Source organism: Chelmon rostratus, chromosome 16, assembly GCF_017976325.1.
Source record: "Chelmon rostratus isolate fCheRos1 chromosome 16, fCheRos1.pri, whole genome shotgun sequence".
Classification (NCBI taxonomy): Eukaryota; Metazoa; Chordata; class Actinopteri; order Chaetodontiformes; family Chaetodontidae; genus Chelmon; species Chelmon rostratus.
This window is the reverse complement of record NC_055673.1, coordinates 1,176,112-1,202,480: the sequence shown is the minus strand read 5'-3', so window position 1 is coordinate 1,202,480 and position 26,369 is coordinate 1,176,112. Positions and strand designations below refer to the sequence as shown.

The 26,369-nt window shown below is 43.4% G+C and overlaps 6 gene segments (V, D, J or C); all 6 read right to left on the bottom strand.

Moving 5' to 3' along the window:
• Nucleotides 1-138: 138 nt before the first annotated feature.
• LOC121619176 lies at nucleotides 139-965 on the bottom strand. The segment is given in 2 exon segments: nucleotides 139-804; nucleotides 912-965. Coding segments are annotated over 2 exon segments (375 nt in total).
• Nucleotides 966-2,324: 1,359 nt separating this feature from the next.
• Nucleotides 2,325-3,822, bottom strand: LOC121619977. The segment is given in 3 exon segments: nucleotides 2,325-2,463; nucleotides 3,254-3,557; nucleotides 3,774-3,822. Coding segments are annotated over 3 exon segments (492 nt in total).
• Nucleotides 3,823-14,346: 10,524 nt separating this feature from the next.
• Nucleotides 14,347-16,085, bottom strand: LOC121619183. The segment is given in 2 exon segments: nucleotides 14,347-15,819; nucleotides 16,036-16,085. Coding segments are annotated over 2 exon segments (369 nt in total).
• Nucleotides 16,086-19,278: 3,193 nt separating this feature from the next.
• On the bottom strand, nucleotides 19,279-20,166 carry LOC121619175. The segment is given in 2 exon segments: nucleotides 19,279-20,000; nucleotides 20,108-20,166. Coding segments are annotated over 2 exon segments (375 nt in total).
• Nucleotides 20,167-22,230: 2,064 nt separating this feature from the next.
• LOC121619204 lies at nucleotides 22,231-22,803 on the bottom strand. The segment is given in 2 exon segments: nucleotides 22,231-22,538; nucleotides 22,755-22,803. Coding segments are annotated over 2 exon segments (357 nt in total).
• A 2,491-nt stretch (nucleotides 22,804-25,294) lies between these two features.
• Nucleotides 25,295-25,870, bottom strand: LOC121619174. The segment is given in 2 exon segments: nucleotides 25,295-25,706; nucleotides 25,814-25,870. Coding segments are annotated over 2 exon segments (375 nt in total).
• Nucleotides 25,871-26,369: the final 499 nt, after the last annotated feature.

Here is a 26,369-nt window from a genome sequence, read left to right as displayed (position 1 = left end):
ATGAATCCTGACGGTGGCTGTGAAACTTGGGACAAACATTAAAGGTGCTGTCTAGAGCCAGTGTCTGTTTTGTCCATTCTGGGCCACTGTAGAAATGTGGCTGTGCAACATAGCGGTTTTCATGGAAGAGGACCCGCTCCCTCTGGAGATATAAAGAGCTCAATATAAGACAACAAAAACATAATTATTCTTATTTCAGGTGATTGTACACAAATTTAAAGAGAATTATTAATATTACATTTCATTTCTGCCAGTTGATTCACATAAATCGTCACGTCTGCTCCTTCAATTAAACTCAATGTATTATCACAGAAAGAGACGATGAAGTGTGGAATATATTTAACACAGTTTGTGTGTGTGTGTGTGTGTGTGTGTGTGTGTCCTCAGTGAAGTGTATCAGTCTCTGTTGTAGCTTCCAGCTGCAGCAGTCAGTTCAGTTTCTGTTCAGTCTGACTGAGGGAGGTTTTTGTACGACTCTTTTTCACTGTGTGAACAACCACTGACTGTTGATATAATGAAAACTCTGACAGTAGTAAACTGCTGCATCTTCAGTCTGGACTCCACTGATGGTCAGAGTGAAGTCAGTGTTTGATCCACTGCCTGTAAAACGATCTGGAATCCCTGATGCTCGGCTGTTGGCAACGTAAATGAGCAGTTTAGGAGTTTCTCCATCTTTCTGTTGGTACCAGTGTAAATAGTTCCCATTATAAACCTTTGGACTGGTCTTACAGTTGATGGTGATGGAGGCTCCCAGAGCAGACCTCACTGCTCCAGGCTGAGTCACTGTGATCTGGCCTCTGGACTCTGAGGATACAGACACACAAACATAAAGCGGCGTCACGGTTTTGTCGGCTTCATTTCAGACAGACGGACGTTCATAGAGGAGAGGACTCTGATCCTCTGGACTTTACCTGTGAAGCAGCAGCAGAGGAGAGTCCAGATGAGGACGCCGATCAGAGTCATGTTTTTGATGAGGAGGATTTCTGTGGCTTCTGTTGTCATGAAGGACAGCTGTCAGTCATCCAGTGTTCAACCCTCAGGACTATAAACTCTCCCAGAGCACTGGAGCATGGTGCTGCTGATGCAAAGTGGCTCTCTATGGAAATGCTCTGACTGACTCCAACAGGGACTTGGATTAGTCTGATGATGCTGCTGATCAGTGGATCAATCACTTCATCAGAGCATTGATTGGGAACGTTTCAGTGCTTCAATGTGTGGAAATATTTAGCAAATTCCTTCAAATTGAAAACTAATAAATATCACTGTGGGATATATTGAATTAAAATCTTTAATTACAATAAACATGCATTTTTTTATAATTAATACATTTGTCAAGATTTATTGGAAAGTTTTTCTTTGAAAATATCTCATTTCAATTTGTTTCACTGCAGAAGAAAATAATATTGTTTGCAGATTTTAAACATTTGACAAAGAAAAGGTTGAATCGTCTGCATATTCAGTTTCTGAAACAGTTTGAAACACTTCAAGCCGTTCGTTCATAAACTGGGTAAACTGGGAATGTGTTTGGTGACTTTGTTGTGTTCAGAGTCAGAGAGCTGTGTCTCTCTACACTGAGAGGTTTTTGTTCTGCAGCTCAGTGAGTTTGTATCACTGAGGTGGACTTTTGGTGGAGGAACCAGACTGGATGTTAACTGTCAGGACATTTGACTCCTTTAATCAGCCACATTTTAGGTTTAATCTGTTTTGTTTCATAACTGTACACATTACTACAATTTCAAAGCTGATAATTGGAATTTAATATGGTTGCAATGCTTTGTGAATGTGACACATTTTCTCCTCAAACAGACTAAAATCTTCTTTAGTTAAACATTTTGTTTCAATGATATTTAAATTAGAAAAGTTTCCATATGTACCTTTCCAACAAAGTTTTTTGTCTCTCAAAAATATTCTTCAAGGTTTTTAAATTTCAGCTTCAATTCTGAGCCAAACTGTTTTATGGTTTTAATTGATGTTTCTCAAAGATTTTAATTTCTGACACATTGTCTGTCACAAATGATTATCGTAAAACATCACTGTCACATTGAACCAACACGCTGCAGAAGTAGGTTTGATTTGATGAGTTTGGATACAAAACTCAGTTAACAATGTTCATTTTGAATGAACAAATCAAACTCACACCATCGAGGTCTTTTCTGTTTTATACAGGAAATCTTTAAGATGCTGTCAAAAGTAATTCTTGAATCTTTAGAACTGAAACCTGTCTGTTGTCATGGTTCAGCAGCAGTGCCTGTCTGTTGCCATGGTGACTGAACTGACAAAAGGAAGTGAAACACTGAAGACCAGTTTCATCCAAAGTTGAAGCTTCAAAATTTGTTCTTTCTCTCTGCAGTGGGTTGAGTCATCTCCACCCTGACGGTGCTGCCCCCCTCCAGGAAGGAGCTGCAGCAGGGGAAGGCCACGCTCATGTGTCTGGCCAACAAGGGCTTCCCCTCAGGCTGGACTCTGGAAGGTGGACATGTCAAGGATCAACTATCCAATCATCTCTGTTTGCTGAAGTGTCTTAATGATGAGGATTGTCATGTTGTAACTGCTTTCAGTGTATCGATAGAATATACACAGTCCTTCAAGTAAAACTACAAAAGGATTCTTAATCACACATGAATAGCAGTATATCATCAGCATGAAGACAAACCAAATGATTGTGGATCTTCAACAGACGCAGGATGTAGTTTCAGAGATATAATTGAAATCACAAACACAAACACAAATGAAAGAATGTTGCTGAACTACACACTCCATAAATCCTTTTGATCTCAACTGTAAAATACATTTTTGTTGGAGTAAAAAATGCACAAAATGAATAAAAATGTTTTAGACAGAATTCAAATTTTCACAACATGAATGAAATATTATTGAGAATTCTTTTTCAGTTTAATTAAATATTTGACTTTGTATTCATGATGGTCAGAGATAAAACAATATTTGCAAGTTTAGTGTCCATGTGTATTTATACTCCAGGGAATGAATTTATTTAAGAGCTGAAATCAAACTTCAGCAACATCATGAGCATCATTCTGCTGCTTTAATGTGCAACAGAACATTTCAAACTAAATGAAAACATTAAAAGTATAACTTTTTGTTATGTACAGTATATTTAGTGTTCAAATATTAAAAGTGAATTATTATTAACTATTTATTTTTAGTAAAGCCTTTAGTTTTAGTTTGAGTGCAGCTGTTGATTCAGATCAGTTCCTCTCCAGCTGAGGGAGGTTTTTGTACGACGTTGTATCACTGTGTGAACGGGTTGCTGTAACCCTGCTGACAGTAGTAAACTCCTGAATCTTCAGCCTGAACTCCACTGATGGTCAGAGTGAAGTCAGTCCCAGATCCACTTCCACTGAAACGACCTGGAACTCCAGACTGACGGTTTGTAGCTCTATAAATCAGGGGTTTAGGAGCTTCTCCAGGTTTCTGAAGGTACCAGCTCAGCCAGCCACTAACGCTTGAACTGGTTTTACATCTGATGGAGACAGTCTGTCCTGGAACAACAGACTGAGATTCAGGAGACTGAGTCACGGTGATTTGTCCTGATGAACCTGTAAAACATGAAAAACAGGAGAAGGGTTATTGAGACAAATCCAGCTTGGAGGAAGATGATCACCATCAGAACAGAAGAGCATCATTTCTTTAACATGGAGAATAGATGGAAGAAGGTCAATGCTGCTTGTTTCAGTGTTTCTCCATCACAGCAGAACATGATTGTGGTGAAGCTGGTTGCATCCTGAAGCCAAGTTTTCAGAAGAGAGTCTCACCCTGAACCAGGAGCCCCAGGGTGGCCAGCAGTAGAACCAGTGAGCTCATGATGGTGCTGCCGGTGTGTGAGTGGCTCTGAAAGGCCTGGACAGCCACTGATCAACACTGGCCTCTTAACGGCTGGGAGCAGAGAGGCAGGACACATATGCAAACACACAGAGTCAGTGAACTGTAGCTGTCCTCAACATGTCATGATGTTTCCTCCTCACTGCTGGAACAACTGACTATTCAAATCATCCCCATGTAGAATTAAAGAGACCCAGGTTGCTGTACAGTAACTGCAAAGTCATCTCAAAAACAACACTTTCCTTTTATCTACTGAGCCATTTAATAGCTTCGGCACATTTTTTGATATCTCTTACGGTTTTCGAGCTATGACCATCTGAAGACCATAAAGTTTCTCAAAAAAATGCTCAGAATTTCTCCCCCTAGAGTGGATGACATCATCAGTTAGAGTGAAATTGATTGAGATATCGCCTGAAATTTTTTCTAAAATTGCCGTAAAATCCAAACGGTGAATAGGAGACACATAATTTTTGGATCTTTTTGTAGACAAACCTTTCTTCTCTCGTCAAAGTTCAATTTTAAAAGGTAAGCCCCCACCAAATTTAAATAAAGAGGGATCTTGCACCAGCTGTCCTGCTCTGCTGCTCCATTTAAACCCATACAATCTCCTGTTTTCTGAGTCACAGCCCGCCGGAGTGTGTCTTTTTAAATCGACCGTTTAGTCATTGTTCTAAAGAATATCTGGACAGAAAACACACGTACATCTGGCCCAGACATGTCCACATCTCACAGCTTAATCGGTTTTTTGATAGCAGCTACCGTTTTGTCACAATCACAAGTTGTTCAGAAGAAACCGACAGCGAAAAAGTGGCTGATCAGGAGCAGGTAAAAAGTGGGAGAGGTAGAGAGGTAATTATCAGCAGGTGGGGCAGAAGTTACACACGCACACACATACACATTCAGACACACATCTCCATGTAGGAACTGGTTGGGCTGCTTGTTCAAAATACTTGGGACAATTTGATAAATGTGTAGTTCAAGCAGACACACACACAAACAGACGAAGACAACACATGAAGTCACACACAAATGCAGTTAAATACACCCAGACAGCCTCATATACATAGACTAAACGCCGTTAGCTATATTAGCACCGTTAGCATTAGCGCTGTTAGAATTAGCACTGTTAGCTTTGCTAGCTCAATTAGAAATGTTAGCACTGTTAGCTCCATTAGCGTTAGCGCCGTTAGCTCTATTAGCACCGTTAGCTCTATTAGCGCCGTTATCTGTTAGCTCCATAAGTGTTAGCTCCATTAGTGTTAGCTCCATTAGCTCTGTTAGCATCATTAGCACTAGCGCTGTTAGCTCTGTTAGCATTAGCATCGTTAGCTCTATTAGCACCGTTAGGTGATAGCTCCGTTAGCATTAGCTCCATTAGCTATTTTACTGCTGTTAGCGTTAGCGCCGTTAGCTCTATTAGAAACAGCAAACTTTGGATGATAATTGAGATGGTTCATTTCCGTTAAGTTCATTCATGTTTATTGATTCAGTTGATAAGACCAGCAGCCCCCTCGTGCCACTATCAAAATTTCGGCAGCGCCGGAATTGTCTAGTTCTACGATTACGATTGTTGTCTACAGTTGGGAAAATAATGGGATTTTCATGTTTGATTTCAGTTACAATCAGATTTGATGGTATTGAAAATGTGCTCACATGCTGGAATATAGATGCTTGTACCGATCTATGCAGCTGAGGGAAGGATGAAAAATGCCAACAGAGGACAGAAGGACATTAATGTCTTGTAAACATTTTGTTAAAGGTCCAGTGTGAAGGACTTTGTAGCATCCAATGATGATGTTTCAGACTTCAACCAGCTGATACCTCTTGTCTCACCCTTTCATTTGCAAGCGTTTATGAATCCTGACGGTGGCTGTGAAACTTGGGACAAACGTGAAAGGTGCTGTCTCGGGCCAGTGTCTGTTTTGTCTATTCTGGGCCACTGTAGAAATGTGGCTGTGTGTAGCTGTCGTACTCTTGCGTTGTGTTAATATGATCACCACAAACTCAGTTCAGTTGGCATCCAGACACGCCATTTATTGGTCCTGGTTTATGAAACACACATATATATACAGTCAGTCCCCATCGCAGCGGCGCGCACACACACACACACACATTCCGGTCTGAAATAAAAACGAGGGAAAACCAATTAACTCACACAAAAGAAAACAAAAGTAAATTACGTTAACTTTTTATAAAAAAAGGAACGTGCTCAACCAATATGAGAGCGAACATAAATTAAAGTACACATTTAACAACAAAAAACAAGTTTAATATGGACAAACAGCGGAGCTCGTGGTGTTCATACATACCCAGAGGACGGCAAGGTGCAACTGTTGCTATCCTCCGGGTTGCACTACACCAGGTAGCAGGGCTGCTGCCTTCAATGACCCTTGGACAACCTAAAACTGTTGGTGTATGTGTGTATGCGTGTATATGTTTATTAAAATGGCAAGTCGAATCACACCACTACTTTAACTCCGTTACATTCCCCCCTACTGATCTCCACTTGCCCATACAATCAGACCAAAACAAATAAAAAAACAAATAAACAAACAATAAGGAGACTGGACTGTACAGTACATAACCTACAATATACCAGGCACCATTAACATCACCCCAAGAGGAGGAAATAGATAAAGAAATATAAATCCTCAAAGTGTACAGTGCTACTAATATCAGACATCAAATACTCCAGTCAAAAGACTATTCCTGAAGAATTAGAATGAGGAAGGGTTGCAAAGCCTTCCAACACCCATAGGAAAAACATGCCCATGTACATGTTCAATTTACTCGAATATCATGACACTAAAAACAGCACACAAAATCTCCCACCCGGACTCACTCACATCAGTAGTCACACGCAGGTGTGAGACCAACACAGAGAAAAAAACAACAACAACCTAAACAAATATCAACCCCTCCTCAAAAGTGAAGGAACTCATGGCTATACAAAAGCCAATAACCATACACATAGTTAGACCAATACATGAACACTAGCGACCAGCAAGAACCTTCTGGTGCATGTTTTGAAGCAGTCTGATGACTGGCCTAACAACCCTCCCACACCTTGTCCGTACTCTCTGCACAGTGTCACAGGGAAGGTCACGTTCTGCCTCCGATGCTGCAACAGAACCAACAGCAGAAGACAGCATGTCAACAGAAAGAGTAGAGGATGCAGGTTGAGAGTCAGGTGAGTCAACAAAACAGCCAGTATTGACAGCAGGACCACCAGGGTCAGGCTGGTTCAGTTCGTCAGATCTGGTCTCAACTGGGCTGTCAAGTCTACTGTCAACATGATAGTCAGACACAACCACGTCAGGTTCGTCAGAGCCAGCAGTGTCCTGTCCATCCACACCATCCAAGGATGTCTCCTGATCTCCAGAGGCTGGGAGTTGAGAGATCCAACAGACAGTCCTGTCCTTGGGTCCTGATCCAGGAAGATCACTCAGATGACCACGGTCATCCGCCACAGACTCAATCTCAGCCTCATCAGTCGGGACACTGTCAAAGGAGCCATCTTCTTCAAAAATCTCAGGAACAGGTAAGAAGTTCACTGGCATGATGAGGTTTCTGTGAACCACTTTCTCCTGGTTCGTTGCACAGTTCCTGAGTCTGAAGGTGTGAGTATTATCCTGTTTCTCCACAACAATGAACAAATGGCTCTCCCAGCGATCAGCCAGTTTCCTCCGACCTCTCTCTCCTTTATTAGCCAACAAGACTCTATCCCCAACCTCCACAGGTGCACCCCTCACCTTGCGATTGTAGAGCTCAGTCTGCCTCTCTTGTTGTTTAGTGGTCGAAACCTGAGCAACCCTGATAGCCTCAGCCAAGTCACGCCGGAGACATTGCACATAAACATCATAATCAACCACTTGCTCATCCATAAGCACAGACTGAAACAACATGTCCACAGGCAGCCGGGGAACCCTGCCGAACATGAGCAAAAAGGGTGCAAAACCCGTGGTTTCATGAACTGTCGCATTATAAGAGAAGGTGAGTGAACGCAGGAGCTGGGGCCATTTCTGCTTGGCTCTGGGTGGAAGGGCTCTGATCATGTTCCCAAGGGTGCGATTGAACCTTTCAACTGCCCCGTTACCCATGGGATGGTAGGGTGTTGTGTGAGACTTCTCAACACCCGCAACTTGGAGCATCTCAGCAATAAGGCTGCTTTCAAAGTTCGCACCTTGGTCTGAATGCACCCGCTCTGGGAAGCCATAAACACAAAAAAAGTTATTCCAGAGCTGATGAGCGACAGCCTTAGCCGACTGGTTGGGACAGAGGTAGGCCTGAGCCAGCTTGGTGAAATGGTCAGTCGCCACAAGTACATCCAGAGACTTATTGGATGAGTCTTCAGCTGACCAAAAGTCAACGCAGACCAACTCAAGAGGTCTAGATGTCTGAACACTCTCAAGTGGCGCCCTGGCCTCAGGTTCAGGAGACTTGCTGACCAAGCAACGGTGACAGTGCTGCACATATTCTCTGACATCCTTTTCCATCCCAATCCAGTAGAACCACTGCCTTGCCAAGGACAGTGTCCTCTTCTGCCCTTGATGCCCTGCCTCATCATGGATACCTCTCAGAACCTTATCCTTCAGGTGAGTTGGCACCACATAATGGTAAGTCCTTCTTTTTGTCACAGCATCTCTTGACTCGCGATACAGCACACCAGCTTTGATTTTAAGCTGTTCCCAGTACCGGAGAAGCCGCAAGGCCCCTGCAGGCTCACATGGACGCTCACGTCGGGACGGCCGTCTCTGACGTTCCACAAAATGAAGCACTCGACCCAGGCACGGATCAGCTCATTGCAATGCTGTCAGTTTGTCTATGGGCAAAGGGCGGAAATTTGACAGCTCAGATGGTAGAAGTGACTGAATTAGCTGTGGCAGGCAGAATGCATGAGGGGGCAAACAGTCCTCCCGAGAGTGATCCAGAACAGCTGACACAGCTTTGGAGGAGATGGATGGGAGCATGGTCACAGCCACTGCACTGTTGCAGGCGACTGTTGAGGGGTGATGCTGCAGGCGGCTGAGAGGGTCACAGGACAACCGAAAAGCATCCTGCACACAATCAGGCTCCAAGGTCTTTGCCTCCTCCAAAAGTGCACCATAAGGAACCGTCGTGAGTCGATGGAGAAGACTGGGACGTATGAAAGGCTCACGGCTGAGAGCATCGGCCACCACATTTTTAGGACCAGGGATGTATCTGATGTCAAAGTCATATGGGGCCAGTTTTGACACCCACCTCTGCTCACAAGCATCCAGCTTGGGTTTACTGAGAATGTAAGTGAGCGGGTTATTGTCAGTCCAAACAGTGAAATGGTGACCTCTCAACCAATGGCTGAACTTGTCACACACTGCCCACTTAAGTGCAAGGAATTCCAGCCTGTGCGCTGGATAGCGAGACTGGGCATAGTTCAGTGACTTGCTGGCAAATGCGATGGGCCTAGCAGCATCATCACCATCAGCCAGCTGCGAGAGCACAGAACCGAGGCCGTTGGAGGAGGCATCAACTGACAGGAGGAAAGGCTTACTGAAGTCGGGATGAGCGAGAGTGACATTGCTCAACAAAGCTTGTTTCAGTTTACAGAAAGCCTCACTGCATGCAGGAGTCCAATCAGCAGAGGAGAGGTCTCGAGACTTAGACTGGATCTTTTTGCCCTTGGTACGTCGCGGCCTTCTCACACCAGATGTCAGTGCAAACAAAGGCTTGCTAATACCAGAGTACCCCTCAACTAACTGCTGATAAAAGCCAACCATCCCCAGAAAGGATCTGATCTTGGTGGGGGATGGGATGTCAGTGCCTTCCACCATTAAGTCAGACACCTGCAAGTCCACAATAGCTTTGACTTTCTCTGGATCAGTTGATATGCCCTCCTTTGTCACAATGTGCCCCAGAAACTTCACCGAAGGCCTCATGAAGTGACACTTTTTGGGAGCTAGCTTCAGGTTGTGTGCTTTTAACCTCTCAAAAAACAACTCCAACCTCTGTAATGACAGCTGCTCATTGGGGGCAAACACCAGAATGTCATCAAGATAACACAAAAGACTCAAAAAGTTCTGGTCACCAAAAATAGCCATCATCATCCTCATGAACGTGGCTGGGCTGTTACAAAGTCCCTGTGGGAGTCTGTTGTACTCATAAAGGCCAAATGGGGAGGTGAAAGCAGTGAACTTTTTGTCCGCCTCATGGACTTCAACATTGTAATACCCCGAAGTCAAATCCATGGTCGAGAAGAACGCATTCCCCCCCAAGGCGGCCAAGGCATCAGCCTGGTGAGGTAAGGGATGTGCGTCTCTGACAGTCCGTGCATTCAGCCACCGAAAATCAGTGCAGAGCCTCAGGTCACCATTCTTCTTCCAGACAAGAACAAGAGGTGATGCATACTCACTTGTAGACTTCCTTATGATGTCACGCTTTTCCATCTCATTTAAAGCTACTCTCAGCTTCTCATAGTGTGATGGGGACAGACGGCGATAAGGGAGTCTGAATGGTTTGCTGTCACTCAGTCGAATGCGGTGTACAAAGTCTTTGGCTTTTTTTTTTTTTTTTAAACATTCTGTTTTTTTGAATTTTTCAAACAAGTTCAAGACAATTGTACAAGTAAATTATTGTGAACATAGTATTTTTCCCCCGACCCAAACCCCCCTCCCATTCCCTCTCCCCGTTTCCCATTACTGGTATACTGTAAATCAAGAAATGTACTTACAGTAAATACAAGTCATAATACAATTGGATCAAGACAGAATAGGGACAAAAACAAACAAACAAACAAAAAAAAACAAAATTTAAATTTAAATTAAATTAAATAAGATTAAATAAAATAAATAATAAAAATAAAAATAGTAGTAATAACAAGTAGTAATAGCAAGTAATAATGACCTTTCAATCAGCTAAGTCTGCTGTGTTTAAATGATCTAGTAGACCACCCCATACTCCTTTAAATTTATCTGGTCTTTGTTTTAAATTGTACATTATTTTTTCATTGGGGATGCAAGAGGTCAGTTCGCTAAGCCAGAGTGAGGGTGGGGGCGGAAGCTCATTCTTCCAATTAAGAGCTATGCATTTATTAGCTGTTGTTAAAGCTATTCTTATGAATCTAGTTTTGTTGCCCGTTACAGGCAACATCGATGTGTCCCCTAATAAAATTAACCTTGGTTCAGATGGAATAATTATTTTGGTTATCTTAGATATGGTTCTAAGTATTGTTTCCCAATAGTTGAATAATTGTGAACAGGACCAGAACATATGAAGAAGAGAGCCAACTTCAGATTTGCATCTTGGACAGTATTGAGAGATTGTCTGTTTTATCTTGTGTAGTCTTTCGGGGGTGTAATAAACTCTATGTAGTAGATTATATTGGGTTAGTATATGTTTACTATTATAGGAAAAGCGCTGGGTTTTTTCACACAACTCAGTCCAATCAACATCATTAAAGTTGTAAGACAAGTCAGCCTCCCATTTTTCCCTAACCTTAAGCCCCTCTTTTATGAGCAGATTGTTAATACCAGCATACATGTGGGATATAAACCCCTTGAGCTCCTTTTTGCTGTTCAATGTATCATCCAAGGGTTGTTTTTTAACTGGTAGAAGTCTGCCCCCCTGTTCCGTTCGGATATAATGCTTGATTTGCAAAAATTTAAAAAAGTGCTTTTTATTAAGACTGTATTTGGCTGTGAGATTTTCAAATGACTCTAGGATACCATTTTTGTATAGGTCCCCAAATGTCTTAATTCCCTTTGTGAACCACACTTGGGTGATGCCATCTCTTAGGACATTTGGTAGAAACGGATTTACATGAAAGGGAGTAAGGTTATAAGTCTTTGGCTTTACCACAGTCCAACCTGTGGCGAGAGAAGATGGACTCATATCTAGCCAACAGGTCAACCAGCTTTGCCTTCCAGAAGGGGGTCAGGTGAGTTGCGTCAATGTCAATGTCCTGTAGACCAAGATCAGACAGTGTGGGACTAAGAGTCGGTCGGGCGGAACAGTTCGAATCAACAGTCAAGCTCTTCTCACTGTCAGTGTCAGTCTTATCAACTGTTTTTGTCACAGCACACTTAACTTCATCGGGTAAGTCAGTTGCATAAAGGTAGTCGGTGTCAAAGTCTTCCATCGCCACGCATGGTGACACATCGGCAATCTTGCAGTTTCGTCTTAAAGTCACTGGTCTAGGCAAAGGGTTAATGACTCTCACTGGAATCCATCCATTGCCCCACAGTGGCGACACGACACGGCCCACCATCACTGAGCGTGGCACTGTTCTTGACTCACTGTGCTCCACAACCACCGTGCTGCCTGCTGAGAGAGAGAGATGAGCAGGAAGGCGACCCCAAACCAAATGTTCTGTCAATGGCTTCAGGGTCACTGCATGTTTAAGTTTCACAGTACCAACTGTATCAGGACACTCATCACCTCTCCATGCCTCCACAGTGGTCAACAGTTGCAGCAGGCTCTCTTCTTCCACAGGAACCTGACCAGAAAGCGAAGCCTTCCCCCTGTCCCCGGAGTGCTTCAACACCCGAATGAGGTGCTTTATGACGTTGCTGCCAAGAATGAGATCATCACTTTGACCCTCCACAATGAGCGTCGGAACAGAGAAGCAACAACCAAACACTTTCATCCGTAACTCACACACTCCGACAGGGTCTGTTCTCGAACCTCCACAACCAACAAGAACAACTGAAGTGGGAGAAACAGAGTCAGGGGAAAAAACATTGTTCTGTTCCAGGAGGGGAAGCACACTGGAGCTCAAAGAACAGGCCATGGAGCCGCTGTCAAGCATAGCCCTGAGTTTTACAGTCTCTCCGATCAACACATCAGTGTGAAAAAGATTATCAGCAGCAGAGAGTCTTTGTGTATTTTGAACAATCACATTGGCACTAACACCAGCTAAAGAACAAAACTGTGAATATATTGACTCAGGATCAATGTCATCAGAAACTGGTGGGGACATGTCATCTGGCCCTACACTACTCCCCTGCTCATGCGGGCCAACTAGTTTCCCTGCTGGGTGGAATTGCCAGGCTGAGCAGCAGGTAGGTCAGAAGGAGGAACAGCATGACAGGTGACAGCCTGATGTCCAGAACCATAGCAGCGAAAACAGAGCCGCTCACTCCTACAATGAGATGCGGTGTCATGGTCGTCACTCCCACAAACTGAACACGGCCCCCGAGACCGACCGCGGCCACCAGCACCTGGCCTCGGCGACCTGGGATGCCGGGGAGCCTCACGTTGCAGCAACCGCTCAAGGAGGGTAATGACATGTTCAAGAGACTGTCCTCCAGACTGTGATGTTCCACTGGCTGCAGCTGGTTGAGAGGTAGGGGCTCCCCCTGTGGACTGGGCATGGCACTGCAAAACGTTCCCAGTCTGGCTGGTTTGCAGACTTGTAGCAGGGTGAGGAGAGTGATGCTGCTGGAGGCGCCTCTTCCGGTGGTGTTCATCCAATCTCACCTGAACATCAGTGGCTGTCCATTCATCCAGTGGCTTGCAGCTGAAGAGTAGCGACAGCTCAGTATCTGGGCAGTGAGTGATAAACATGACTGTCACTTCACGGGAAGGATCATCGAGAGTTTTACCCTGTCTCTTCAGTCCATCCACAGCAGTGTCAATGGCTTTATTGAGCCGAATCCAATAGTCAACAGCAGTCTCAGTTGGCCAAGGCTTTGTGTCATAAAAGTCAGCAAGGGGCATAAAAGAGGTCACAGTCTCACTGAAATGCTGCTTAAGTATGTCAAACACAGGTTGAGGGCCTGACTGTAAGTCTAAGGAGGGTTGACTGCGAAGCCCAATGGTCACCACATCACGTGCCCGCCCCCTTAGCTTGCCCAAAACTTCACCTACCTGGTGACAAAGCTCTATGCCCCTCCTATTCAGGTAAAGCCTCATAGCTTCCTCCCACTCTGAGACTGAAATCCTATCAGTATTATCCCCCCTGAAAGGATGAGGTTCATAACTGTCACGTGTAACTGTCAAGTTAACTTTAGAAAGATCAGCTGTGGTTGACTGAGTCATGTTAGTACCACTAGCTGGAATGGACTTAAGACATGAAACAATGTTTTCACCTATACTGGTCCCAATCTGTCTCACCAGGTCACTGAGAACATGAACATCATGACCAGAAAGTGCAGACTCACCATCCACCCCAGCATCTGCAGTGGCACATGCCTCATTCCTCCCAGGGTGACAGTGAGGAGTGGATGTAACTTGCCTGTCTACCCCAAGCCCACCCAGAGAAGGATACTGACTGACCCACATTTTAGAACCCCTTCCAACACTTGACACATTGAATTCATCCATTGTCACAGAAAAGAAAGAAAATTGAGAATATCAAAATCCACAGCTGATAGTCTGTTATTCTATGCAGCTACAATAAACCAACTTTTTTTTTTTTTTTTTTCACACCGTGGCACAGACCGGCCACATTAATCACACACAAACAGTTCAAACTCGAATTATTCACTATAACCAGGCTCAGGATACCAAGGAAGTGAATAAGGCACAGGAGAAGCAGTCGCGTAACTTGTCGTCGATCCCACGTCGAGCTTGGGGCGTCACCATGGAGACGAGCAGGCACCGTGGCGGCGAACGCTCACAACGTCCCGGCAGCGTAGCAGCAGCATCCGGGTCACGGCACCATTGTAGCGGTCGTACTCTTGCGTTGTGTTAATATGATCACCACAAACTCAGTTTAGTTGGCATCCAGACACGCCATTTATTGGTCCTGGTTTATGAAACACACATATATATACAGTCAGTCCCCGTCGCAGCGGCGCGCGCACACACACACACATTCCGGTCCAGAGGACGGCAAGGTGCAACTGTTACTATTTTTCAATATTTTGCTATTTGAACAAACAATTTGAATTAATGCATATTTATAACCGTACCTGGTTTATGAAACACACATATATATACAGTCAGTCCCCGTCGCAGCGGCGCGCACACACACACACATTCCGGTCTGAAATAAAAACGAGGGAAAACCAATTAACTCACACAAAAGAAAACAAAAGTAAATTACGTTAACTTTTTACAAAAAAAGGAACGTGCTCAACCAATATGAGAGCAAACATAAATTAAAGTACACATTTAACAACAAAAAACAAGTTTAATATGGACAAACAGCGGAGCTCGTGGTGTTCATACATACCCAGAGGACGGCAAGGTGCAACTGTTGCTATCCTCCGGGTTGCACTACACCAGGTAGCAGGGCTGCTGCCTTCAATGACCCTTGGACAACCTAAAACTGTTGGTGTATGTGTTTATTAAAATGGCAAGTGGAATCACACCACTACTTTAACTCCGTTACATGTGCAACATAGCGGTTTTCATGGAAGAGGACCCGCTCCCTCTGGAGATATAAAGAGTTCAATATAAGACAACAAAAGCATAATTATTCTTATTTCAGGTGATTGTACACAAATTTAAAAAGGATTATTAATATTAAATTTCATTTCTGCCAGTTGATTCACATAAATCTTAAAAACTGCTCATTCTATTAGTCAATGTATTATCACAGAAAGAGAAGGTGAAGTGTGTGTGTGTGTGTGTGTGTGTCCTCAGTGAAGTGTATCAGTCTCTGTTGTAGCTTCCAGCTGCAGCAGTCAGTTCAGTTTCCGTTCAGTCTGACTGAGGGAGGTTTTTGTACGACTCTTTTTCACTGTGTGAACCACCCCTCACTGTTGATTTCATAATAACTCTGACAGTAGTAAACTCCTGAATCTTCAGCCTGAACTCCACTGATGGTCAGAGTGAAGTCAGTCCAAGATCCACTTCCACTGAAACGATCTGGAACTCCAGACTGACGGCTTGTCATTCGATAAATCAGGAGTTTAGGAGCTTCTCCAGGTTTCTGAAGGTACCAGTGGAGCCAGCCATTTACACTTGAACCGATTCTACATCTGATGTAGACAGTCTGTCCTGGAACAACAGACTGAGATTCAGGAGACTGAGTCACTGTGATTTGTCCTGATGAACCTGGAAAACATGAAAAACAGGAGAAGGGTTATTGAGACAAATCCAGCTTGGAGGAAGATGATCACCATCAGAACAGAAGAGCATCATTTCTTTAACATGGAGAATAGATGGAAGAAGGTCAATGCTGCTTGTTTCAGTGTTTCTCCATCACAGCAGAACATGATTGTGGTGAAGCTGGTTGCATCCTGAAGCCAAGTTTTCAGAAGAGAGTCTCACCCTGAACCAGGAGCCCCAGGGTGGCCAGCAGTAGAACCAGTGAGCTCATGATGGTGCTGCCGGTGTGTGAGTGGCTCTGAAAGGCCTGGACAGCCACTGATCAACACTGGCCTCTTAACGGCTGGGAGCAGAGAGGCAGGACACATATGCAAACACACAGAGTCAGTGAACTGTAGCTGTCCTCAACATGTCAGGATGTTTCCTCCTCACTGCTGAGAGCACTGACCCACTTATTTACACATTCACAGGTAGAGGATATTTATTTTTTACAATGATGAGTGACATTAAAATGAATGCAGGTTCAACATGTTTAGGTGTCTTTTAGAGATTAGTTATGAAGCATAGATAGATAGATAGATAGATAAATATACTTAATTTATCCCAAGATGGGAAATTGCAGTGCAGCAGCAGCATTACACACAGTGAAGTAAGTGAAAAATTGTGAAATAGGACTACAAAGAACAAACTATAATAAAAAATAATAATAAAATAGCAAAAATAGCAAACAGTGGTGATAAGAAGTATTGTATTATTATTATTATTATTATTATTATTATTATTATTATTTTCAGCTGTTATTGTACAGTGTAATGGCATGTGGCAGGAAAGATTTCCTGTATCTGTCCCTTCGACAGCGGAGCTGTAGCAGCCTGTGGGAGAAGGTGCTCCGCTGTCTGTCCACTGTGTGATGGAGAGGGTGCTGATCATTGTCCATGATGGATAGCAGTTTATTCAGCGTCCTCCTCTCCACCACAGTTTGAAAAGACTCAAGTCTGAGTCCGAGTACAGAGCCGGCCTTCTTGATGATCTTATCAAGTCTGTTGGTGTCACTGGCTCTGATGCTGCTGCCCCAACAAACAACAGCAGAGAAGATGGCGCTGGAGACCACAGACTGGTAGAAGAACTCCAACATTTTGCTGCACACGTTGAAGGGTCTCAGTGGGCTTGGTAAAAAAAACCTCAGCACAAGCAACATTTAAGACATCATAACCAGACTGTAACACCTGCACATGTGGGTGGGGGAAGGAAGTTCGGGGGCGGGGGGGGGGGGGGGTGTCACAGCACAGTCGCCCGGGGGAGGGCTGCAGCTCCTACAGGGCGCCATCCTCAACCCTTGGCCTACTATGCCACACGGGGGAAGGAGGGGGGTGAGGAGCCAAAGAAGGCGTTGAATTGAGGGTAAGGGTGAATGTCCCAGAAGGAGGTGGGGGTCGGAGCATTTTGTCTGCAGAAACATCCAGGAGAGTGGAGAGATAAGCGTCCTTGAGAAGGCCGTTTATGTCTGGGAGCCAATGGAGATAACAGACTGTTTTGGGGGCCGACACTGGAATTTTTTTTGTCTGCCCTTGAGTCTCTCTGGTCTCACGGTGGCTTGCTCCAAAATGTCCGAATTAGTGACCAGATTCAGCCGAGCAGAGCTGACAGCTTCTCCAAGTTGTTATCCGACCTGCAAATGAGCTCAGGAATCGCATCCAGTTTGCGACTGAGCTCACAAATCGCTTGAGTCTGAGTGCTGGCAGCCCTGCACATTCCCTCGATCAAGGCGAGCAGCTTGCTAATCCTCAACGGAAAGAACCGACAGACACACGATCCTCCACTTCTCCCAGGAGTCCAACGTGTAGCCGGCTGCGAACGTTCCGTCAGGACAGGCGAGTTCTCCTTTACCCATCTTCATTGTGGAGAAAATATGGTCAATTGCATTGAGAGACCAGCTGACCAGATCCATCATTTTTAGATTTGGAGAAGAATGCAGAGAGAGGCTCCGAGATAGTTTAGACAGAGACAGCACAGGACAGAGAGCAGTAGCAGGGTAGATAAGGACCGACAACAGCTGAGTCATCAGAGAACTTCTGCAGGTGACATGACTCAGAGTTGTACTTAAAGTCAGTGGTGTATAAGGTGAAGAGGAAGGGAGAAAGCACAGTCCCCTGTGGAGCTGCTGTATCTGGAAGGACCTGCGGTAACGTTCCTTCTTACAGGGTGGATGCAACAGTCTGTTCCTGAAGGAGCTGCTAAGGGCCCCCATGCAGGGGGTGGGAGGGGTTGTCCATGATGGATGTCAGCTTGGCTAACATCCTCCTCTCACCTCCATCCTCAGTGGTGTCCAGAGGGCAGTCCAGGACAGAGCCAGCTCTCCTGACCAGTTTGTTTAGTCTCTTTCTGTCCCTCTCAGAGCTTCCACAGCCCCAGCAGACAACTGAGTAAAAGACTGCAGATGCAACCACAGAGTCATAGAAAGTCCTCAGTCATGTCCTACATACTCCAAAGGACCTCAGTCTTCTCAGGAGATGAAGACGACGTTGGCCCTTCCTGGACAGGGTATCAGTGTTAGTGTCCAGTCCAGTTTATTGTTGAGGTGTACACCCAGGTATTTGTTCTCCTCCGCGATCTCAATGTCCAGACCCTGGATGTAGTCTGTGGTGCTTTCCTGCGAAATCACCATCTCCTTGGACTTGCCGACATTGATGTGCAGGAGGTTTAGTCCACACCAGTTCGTGATGAGATGTCATGTTTGATTTCAGTTACAATCAGATTTGATGGTATTGAAAATGTGCTCACATGCTGGAAACACAGATGCTTGTACCGATCTATGCAGTAAAGATAAGATAAGAGAAGACTTAATGACTCCCAGCCGGGGAAATTTGAGTGTTCCAGGCAGCAGGCAATAGCAGTAGGAAAAACAACAGAATAAGAAAATACAAAGATAAAAGTTGACTATATATATGTACATTTTATACAAGGACTATAAAAATATATAAATGAAAATTATGTATTGCCACAAACAAACTCTAAAGAATATTTGCATAAAAAATGAACTGCCAAAAATTTGACGAGAATTTCATGCTTTTAACAGAAATTGCACATGGATTGAATTTGCACTTGGTGGGTACGAATAAGTTTAGTTCAGTGTTTACTCTATTGCACAGTAAGAAATATATATATATATATATTTCACAGTCGAGAAAAGTATATATGCACGGGTTGAGCAGTTAAAGAGAATGAAAACGTAGTATTGCACAAGATATTTCGCTGAGGGAAGAATGAAAAATGCCAACAGAGGACATAAGGACATTAATGTCTTGTAAGCGTTGTTAAAGGTCCAGTGTGAAGGATTTTGTGGCATCCAATGATGAGGTTTCAGATTGCAACCAGCTGAATACCTCTTGTCTCACCCTTTCATTTGCAAGCGTGTATGAATCCTGACGGTGGCTGTGAAACTTGGGACAAACATGAAAGGTGCTGTCTAGAGCCAGTGTCTGTTTTGTCCGTTCTGGGCCACTGTAGAAATGTGGCTGTGCAACATAGTGGTTTTCATGGAAGAGGACCCGCTCCCTCTGGAGACATGAAGAGCTCATTATAAGGTACCAAACAACAAATCTGGTTTTCAGGTGATTGTACACAAATTTAAAGAGAATTCCTAATATTAAATTCTATTTCTGTCAGTTGACCCACATAAATCTTAACGACTGCTCCTAAAGTCAATGTATTATCACAGAAAGAGAAGGTGAAGTGTGTGTGTGTGTGTGTGTGTGTGTGTGTGTCCTCAGTGAAGTGTATCAGTCTCTGTTGTAGCTTCCAGCTGCAGCAGTCAGTTCAGTTTCTGTTCAGTCTGACTGAGGGAGGTTTTTGTACGACTCTTTTTCACTGTGTGAACACATCCTGACTGTTGATAACATGAACACTCTGACAGTAGTAAACTGCTGCATCTTCAGTCTGGACTCCACTGATGGTCAGAGTGAAGTCAGTGTTTGATCCACTGCCTGTAAAACGGTCTGGAATCCCTGACATCCTCTGATTGGCATAGCGAACTAGAAGTTTAGGAGCTTCTCCATCTTTCTGTTGGTACCAGTGTAAATAGTTCCCACCATAAACCCTTTGACTGGTCTTACAGTTGATGGTGACGGACTCTCCCAGAGCAGACCTCACTGCTCCAGGCTGAGTCACTGTGATCTGGCCTCTGGACTCTGAGGATACAGACACACAAACATAAAGCAGCGTCACGGTTTTGTCGGCTTCATTTCAGACAGACGGACGTTCATAGAGGAGAGGACTCTGATCCTCTGGACTTTACCTGTGAAGCAGCAGCAGAGGAGAGTCCAGATGAGGACGCCGATCAGAGTCATGTTTTTGATGAGGAGGATTTCTGTGGCTTCTGTTGTCATGAAGGACAGCTGTCAGTCATCCAGTGTTCAACCCTCAGGACTATAAACTCTCCCAGAGCACTGGAGCATGGTGCTGCTGATGCAAAGTGGCTCTCTATGGAAATGCTCTGACTGACTCCAACAGGGACTTGGATTAGTCTGATGATGCTGCTGATCAGTGGATCAAACAGTTAATCAGAGCATTGATTCAAACATTTGACAAAGAAAAGGTTGAATCGTCTGCATATTCAGTTTCTGAAACAGTTTGAAACACTTCAAGCCGTTCGTTCATAAACTGGGTAAACTGGGAATGTGTTTGGTGAGTTTGTTGTGTTCAGAGTCAGAGAGCTGTGTCTCTCTACACTGAGAGGTTTTTGTTCTGCAGCTCAGTGAGTTTGTATCACTGAGGTGGACTTTTGGTGGAGGAACCAGACTGGATGTTAACTGTCAGGACATTTGACTCCTTTAATCAGCCACATTTTAGGTTTAATCTGTTTTGTTTCATAACTGTACACATTACTGCAATTTCAAAGCTGATAATTGGAATTTAATATGGTTGCAATGCTTTGTGAATGTGACACATTTTGTCCTCAAACAGACTAAAATCTTCTTTAGTTAAACATTTTGTTTCAATGATATTTAAATTAGAAAAGTTTCCATATGTACCTTTCCAACAAAGTTTTTTGTCTCTCAAAAATATTCTTCAAGTTTTTTAAATTTCAGCTTCAATTCTGAGCCAAACTGTTTTGTGGTTTTAATTGATGTTTCTCAAAGATTTTAATTTCTGACACATTGTCTGTCACAAATGATTATCGTAAAACATCACTGTCACATTGAACCAACACGCTGCAGAAGTAGGTTTGATTTGATGAGTTTGGATACAAAACTCAGTTAACAATGTTAATTTTGAATGAACAAATCAAACTCACACCATCGAGGTCTTTTCTGTTTTATACAGGAAATCTTTAAGATGCTGTCAAAAGTAATTCTTCAGTTTGAATCTTTAGAACTGAAACCTGTCTGTTGTCATGGTTCAGCAGCAGTGCCTGTCTGTTGCCATGGTTACTGAACTGACAAAAGGAAGTGAAACACTGAAGACCAGTTTCATTCAAAGTTGAAGCTTCAACATTTGTTCTTTCTCTCTGCAGTGGGTTGAGTCATCTCCACCCTGACGGTGCTGCCCCCCTCCAGGAAGGAGCTCCAGCAGGGGAAGGCCACGCTCATGTGTCTGGCCAACAAGGGCTTCCTATCAGGCTGGACTCTGTCCTGGAAGGTGGACATGTCAAGGATCAACTATCCAATCATCTCTGGTTACTGAAGTGTCTTAATGATGAGGATTGTCATGTTGTAACTGCTTTCAGTGTATCGATAGAATATACACAGTCCTTCAAGTAAAACTACAAAAGAATTCTTAATCACACATGAATAGCAGTATATCATCAGCATGAAGACAAACCAAATGATTGTGGATCTTCAACAGACGCAGGATGTAGTTACGGGGACAAATTTGAGATCACAAACACAAACACAAATGAAAGAATGTTGCTGAACTACACACTCCATAAATCCTTTTGATCTCAACTGTAAAATACATTTTTGTTGGAATAAAAAATGCACAAAATGAAGAAAAATGTTTGAGACACGATTCAAATTTTCAGAACATGAATGAAATATTTTTGAGATAAAATATCTCAGTTTAATTGAGTATTTGAGTTTTTATTAATGATGGTCAGAGATCAAACAATATTTGCAAGTTTAGTGTCCATGTGTATTTAAACTCCAGGGAATGAATTTATTTAAGAGCTGAAATCAAACTTCAGCAACATCATCAGCATCATTCTGCTGCTTTAATGTGCAACAGAACATTTCAAACTAAAATAAAATATTAAAAGTATGACTTTTTGTTATGTACAGTATATTTAGTGTTCAAATATTAAAAGTAAATTATTATTAACTATTTATTTTTAGTAAAGCCTTTAGTTTTAGTTTGAGTGCAGCTGTTGATTCAGATCAGTTCCTCTCCAGCTGAGGGAGGTTTTTGTACGACGTTGTATCACTGTGTGAACGGGTAGCTGTAACTCTGCTGACAGTAGTAAACTCCTGAATCTTCAGCCTGAACTCCACTGATGGTCAGAGTGTAGTCAGTCCCAGATCCACTTCCACTGAAACGACCTGGAACTCCAGACTGACGGCTTGTAGCATAATAAATCAGGAGTTTAGGAGCTTCTCCAGGCTTCTGAAGGTACCAGTGGAGATAGTTACCCACACTTGAACTGGTTTTACATCTGATGGAGACAGTCTGTCCTGGAACAACAGACTGAGATTCAGGAGACTGAGTCAGGGTGATTTGTCCTGATGAACCTGGAAAACATGAAAAACAGGAGAAGGGTTATTGAGACAAATCCAGCTTGGAGGAAGATGATCACCATCAGAACAGAAGAGCATCATTTCTTTAACATGGAGAATAGATGGAAGAAGGTCAATGCTGCTTGTTTCAGTGTTTCTCCATCACAGCAGAACATGATTGTGGTGAAGCTGGTTGCATCCTGAAGCCAAGTTTTCAGAAGAGAGTCTCACCCTGAACCAGGAGCCCCAGGGTGGCCAGCAGTAGAACCAGTGAGCTCATGATGGTGCTGCCGGTGTGTGAGTGGCTCTGAAAGGCCTGGACAGCCACTGATCAACACTGGCCTCTTAACGGCTGGGAGCAGAGAGGCAGGACACATATGCAAACACACAGAGTCAGTGAACTGTAGCTGTCCTCAACATGTCATGATGTTTCCTCCTCACTGCTGGAACAACTGACTGTTCAAATCATCCCCATGTAGAATTAAAGAGACTCAGGTTGCTGTACAGTAACTGCAAAGTCATCTCAAAAACAACACTTTCCTTTTATCTACTGAGCCATTTAATAGTCTCATTGTGATAAACGTCTATTTTACAAGAGGGATCTGGCTGATGGGCCATCTTGAAAATAGTCTTATTAGTGGCACGAGGCAACTCAAGAGCCACTGGCTGGAGCGTAGCTCGATCCACTATTGTTATCCCGCGCGTTTTTTCTTCCCATTTTTCATCTTCCGCGAGAATTTCGGCACGTAACTTGTCCCACAGCTTTGAGGAAACCCTCGCAAACTATATATCAAAACGTGCGGCTCGATCGGGAAGGGTGTGCTATGTCTTTTATAGCTCTTTCGTCAATAATTCGCAAAGCTATTCGCAAAAAACTGCGTAGAATTTCCCATAAGAAATGAATGGGAAATTTCCTCAAATTTCAGCCTTTTTCAATTACTTTCTCCTAGAGACTTCATTCAAACTTTAAAATGTAGATAATTTTGTCAGGTCGAAATGAACCTCAGCATGGTCATCTATGACCATCTGAAGACCATAAAGTTTCTCAAAAAAATGCTCAGAATTTTTTCCCTGAGAGTGGATGACCTCATCACTCAGAGTGAAAGAACCAGTGAGAAATCCCCTGAATTTTTTTTTCTAAAATTGCCGTAAAATCCAAACGGTGAATAGGAGACACATAATTTTTGGATCTTTTTTTAGACAAACCTTTCTTCTCTCATCAAAGTTCAATTTTAAAGGGCTAGCCCCCACCAAATTTAAATAAAGAGTGATCTTGCACCAGCTGCCCTGCTCTGCTGCTCCATTTAAACCCATACAATCTCCTGTTTTCTGAGTCGCAGCCTGCCGGAGTGTGTCTTTTTAAATCGACCATTTAGTCATTTTTCTAAAGAATATCTGGGCATTAAACACGTACATCTGGCCCAGACTTGTCCGCATCTCACAGTGTTATCGTTTTTTTGATAGCAGCTTTTGTCACAGTCACAAGTTGTTCAGAAGAAACCGACAGCGAAAAAGTGGCTGTTGAGGAAAAGGTAAAAAGTGGGAGAGATAGAGAGGTAATTATCAGCAGGTGGGGCAGAAGTTACACACGCACACACATACACATTCAGACACACATATACCAGACACATCTCCATGTAGGAACTGGTTGGGCTGCTTGTTCAAAATACTTGGGACAATTTGATAAATGTGTAGTTCAAGCAGACACACACACACAAACAGACGAAGACACACACATACGCAGTAACACAACGACAGATACATACACACACACAGACACAGTCACACACAAATACAGTTAAATACACACAGACAGCCTCATATACATAGACGGATAAAACGCTGTTAGCTATATTGATACCGTTAGCATTAGCTCTGTTAGCTCCATTAGCATTAGCTCCCTTAGCTCTTTTACCGCTGTTAGCATTAGCGCCGTTAGCTCTATTAGAAAAAGTAAACTTTGGATGATAATTGAGATGGTTCATTTCCATTAAATTCATTCATGTTGATTGATTCAGTTAATAAGACCCGCAGCCCCCTCGTGCCACTGTCAAAATTGCGGCAGCGCCATAATTGTTTAGTTCAACAATTACGATTGTTGTCTACAGACGGGAAACTAATGAGATTGTGTTGTTTGATTTCAGGGACAATCAGATTTGATGGTATTGAAAATGTGCTCACATGCTGGAAATACAGATGCTTGTACCGATCTATGCAGCTGAGGGAAGAATGAAAAATGCCAACAGAGGACATAAGGACATTAATGTCTTGTAAACGTTGTGTTAAAGGTCCAGTGTGAAGGATGTTGTGATCTAATGATAATGTTTCAGATTGCAACCAGCTGAATACCTCTTGTCTCACCCTTTCATTTGCAAGCGTGTATGAATCCTGACGGTGGCTGTGAAACTTGGGACAAACATTAAAGGTGCTGTCTCGAGCCAGTGTCTGTTTTGTCCATTCTGGGCCACTGCAGAAATGTGGGTGTGCAACATAGCGGTTTTCATGGAAGAGGACTCGCTCCCTCTGGAGATATAAAGAGTTCAATATAAGACAACAAAAACATAATTATTCTTATTTCAGGTGATTGTACACAAATTTAAAGAGAATTATTAATATTACATTTCATTTCTGCCAGTTGATCGACATAAATCGTCACGTCTGCTCCTTCAATTAAACTCAATGTATGATCACAGAAAGAGACGATGAATTGTGGAATATATTTAACACAGTTTGTGTGTGTGTGTGTGTGTGTGTGTGTGTACTCAGTGAAGTGTATCAGTCTCTGTTGTAGCTTCCAGCTGCAGCAGTCAGTTCAGTTTCTGTTCAGTCTGACTGAGGGAGGTTTTTGTACGACTCTTTTTCACTGTGTGAACAACCACTGACTGTTGATATAATGAACACTCTGACAGTAGTAAACTGCTGCATCTTCAGTCTGGACTCCACTGATGGTCAGAGTGAAGTCAGTGTTTGATCCACTGCCTGTAAAACGATCTGGAATCCCTGATTCTCGAGTGTCAGCATAGTAAATGAGCAGTTTAGGAGTTTCTCCATCTTTCTGTTGGTACCAGTGTAAATAGCTCCCACCATAAACCCCTGGACTGGTCTTACAGTTGATGGTGACGGACTCTCCCAGAGCAGACCTCACTGCTCCAGGCTGAGTCACTGTGATCTGGCCTCTGGACTCTGAGGATACAGACACACAAACATAAAGCAGCGTCACGGTTTTGTCGGCTTCATTTCAGACAGACGGACGTTCATAGAGGAGAGGACTCTGATCCTCTGGACTTTACCTGTGAAGCAGCAGCAGAGGAGAGTCCAGATGAGGGCGCCGATCAGAGTCATGTTTTTGATGAGGAGGATTTCTGTGGCTTCTGTTGTCATGAAGGACAGCTGTCAGTCATCCAGTGTTCAACCCTCAGGACTATAAACTCTCCCAGAGCACTGGAGCATGGTGCTGCTGATGCAAAGTGGCTCTCTATGGAAATGCTCTGACTGACTCCAACAGGGACTTGGATTAGTCTGATGATGCTGCTGATCAGTGGATCAATCACTTTATCAGAGCATTGATAAACACTCAGTGATCATTTTAATGTTGGTTTGGTTTGAGGACTCTGGATTCATTTTCTTTCACAATGTTTTGTTTTAATTTAATGCGAGAACAAATTAAATGTGACTTTTAGACAGACGTAAAAATAAAAACATAAAAATGTGATGAATTGTGATCAGTCGTGTCACAGTTTGATCAATATAAGATGAAATAGTTCATTCTTTCAACAGCTGGAAGTGTTCATGTTGAGTTTGTTGTGTTCACAGTCAGAGAGCCGTGTCTCTCTGCAGTGAGAGGTT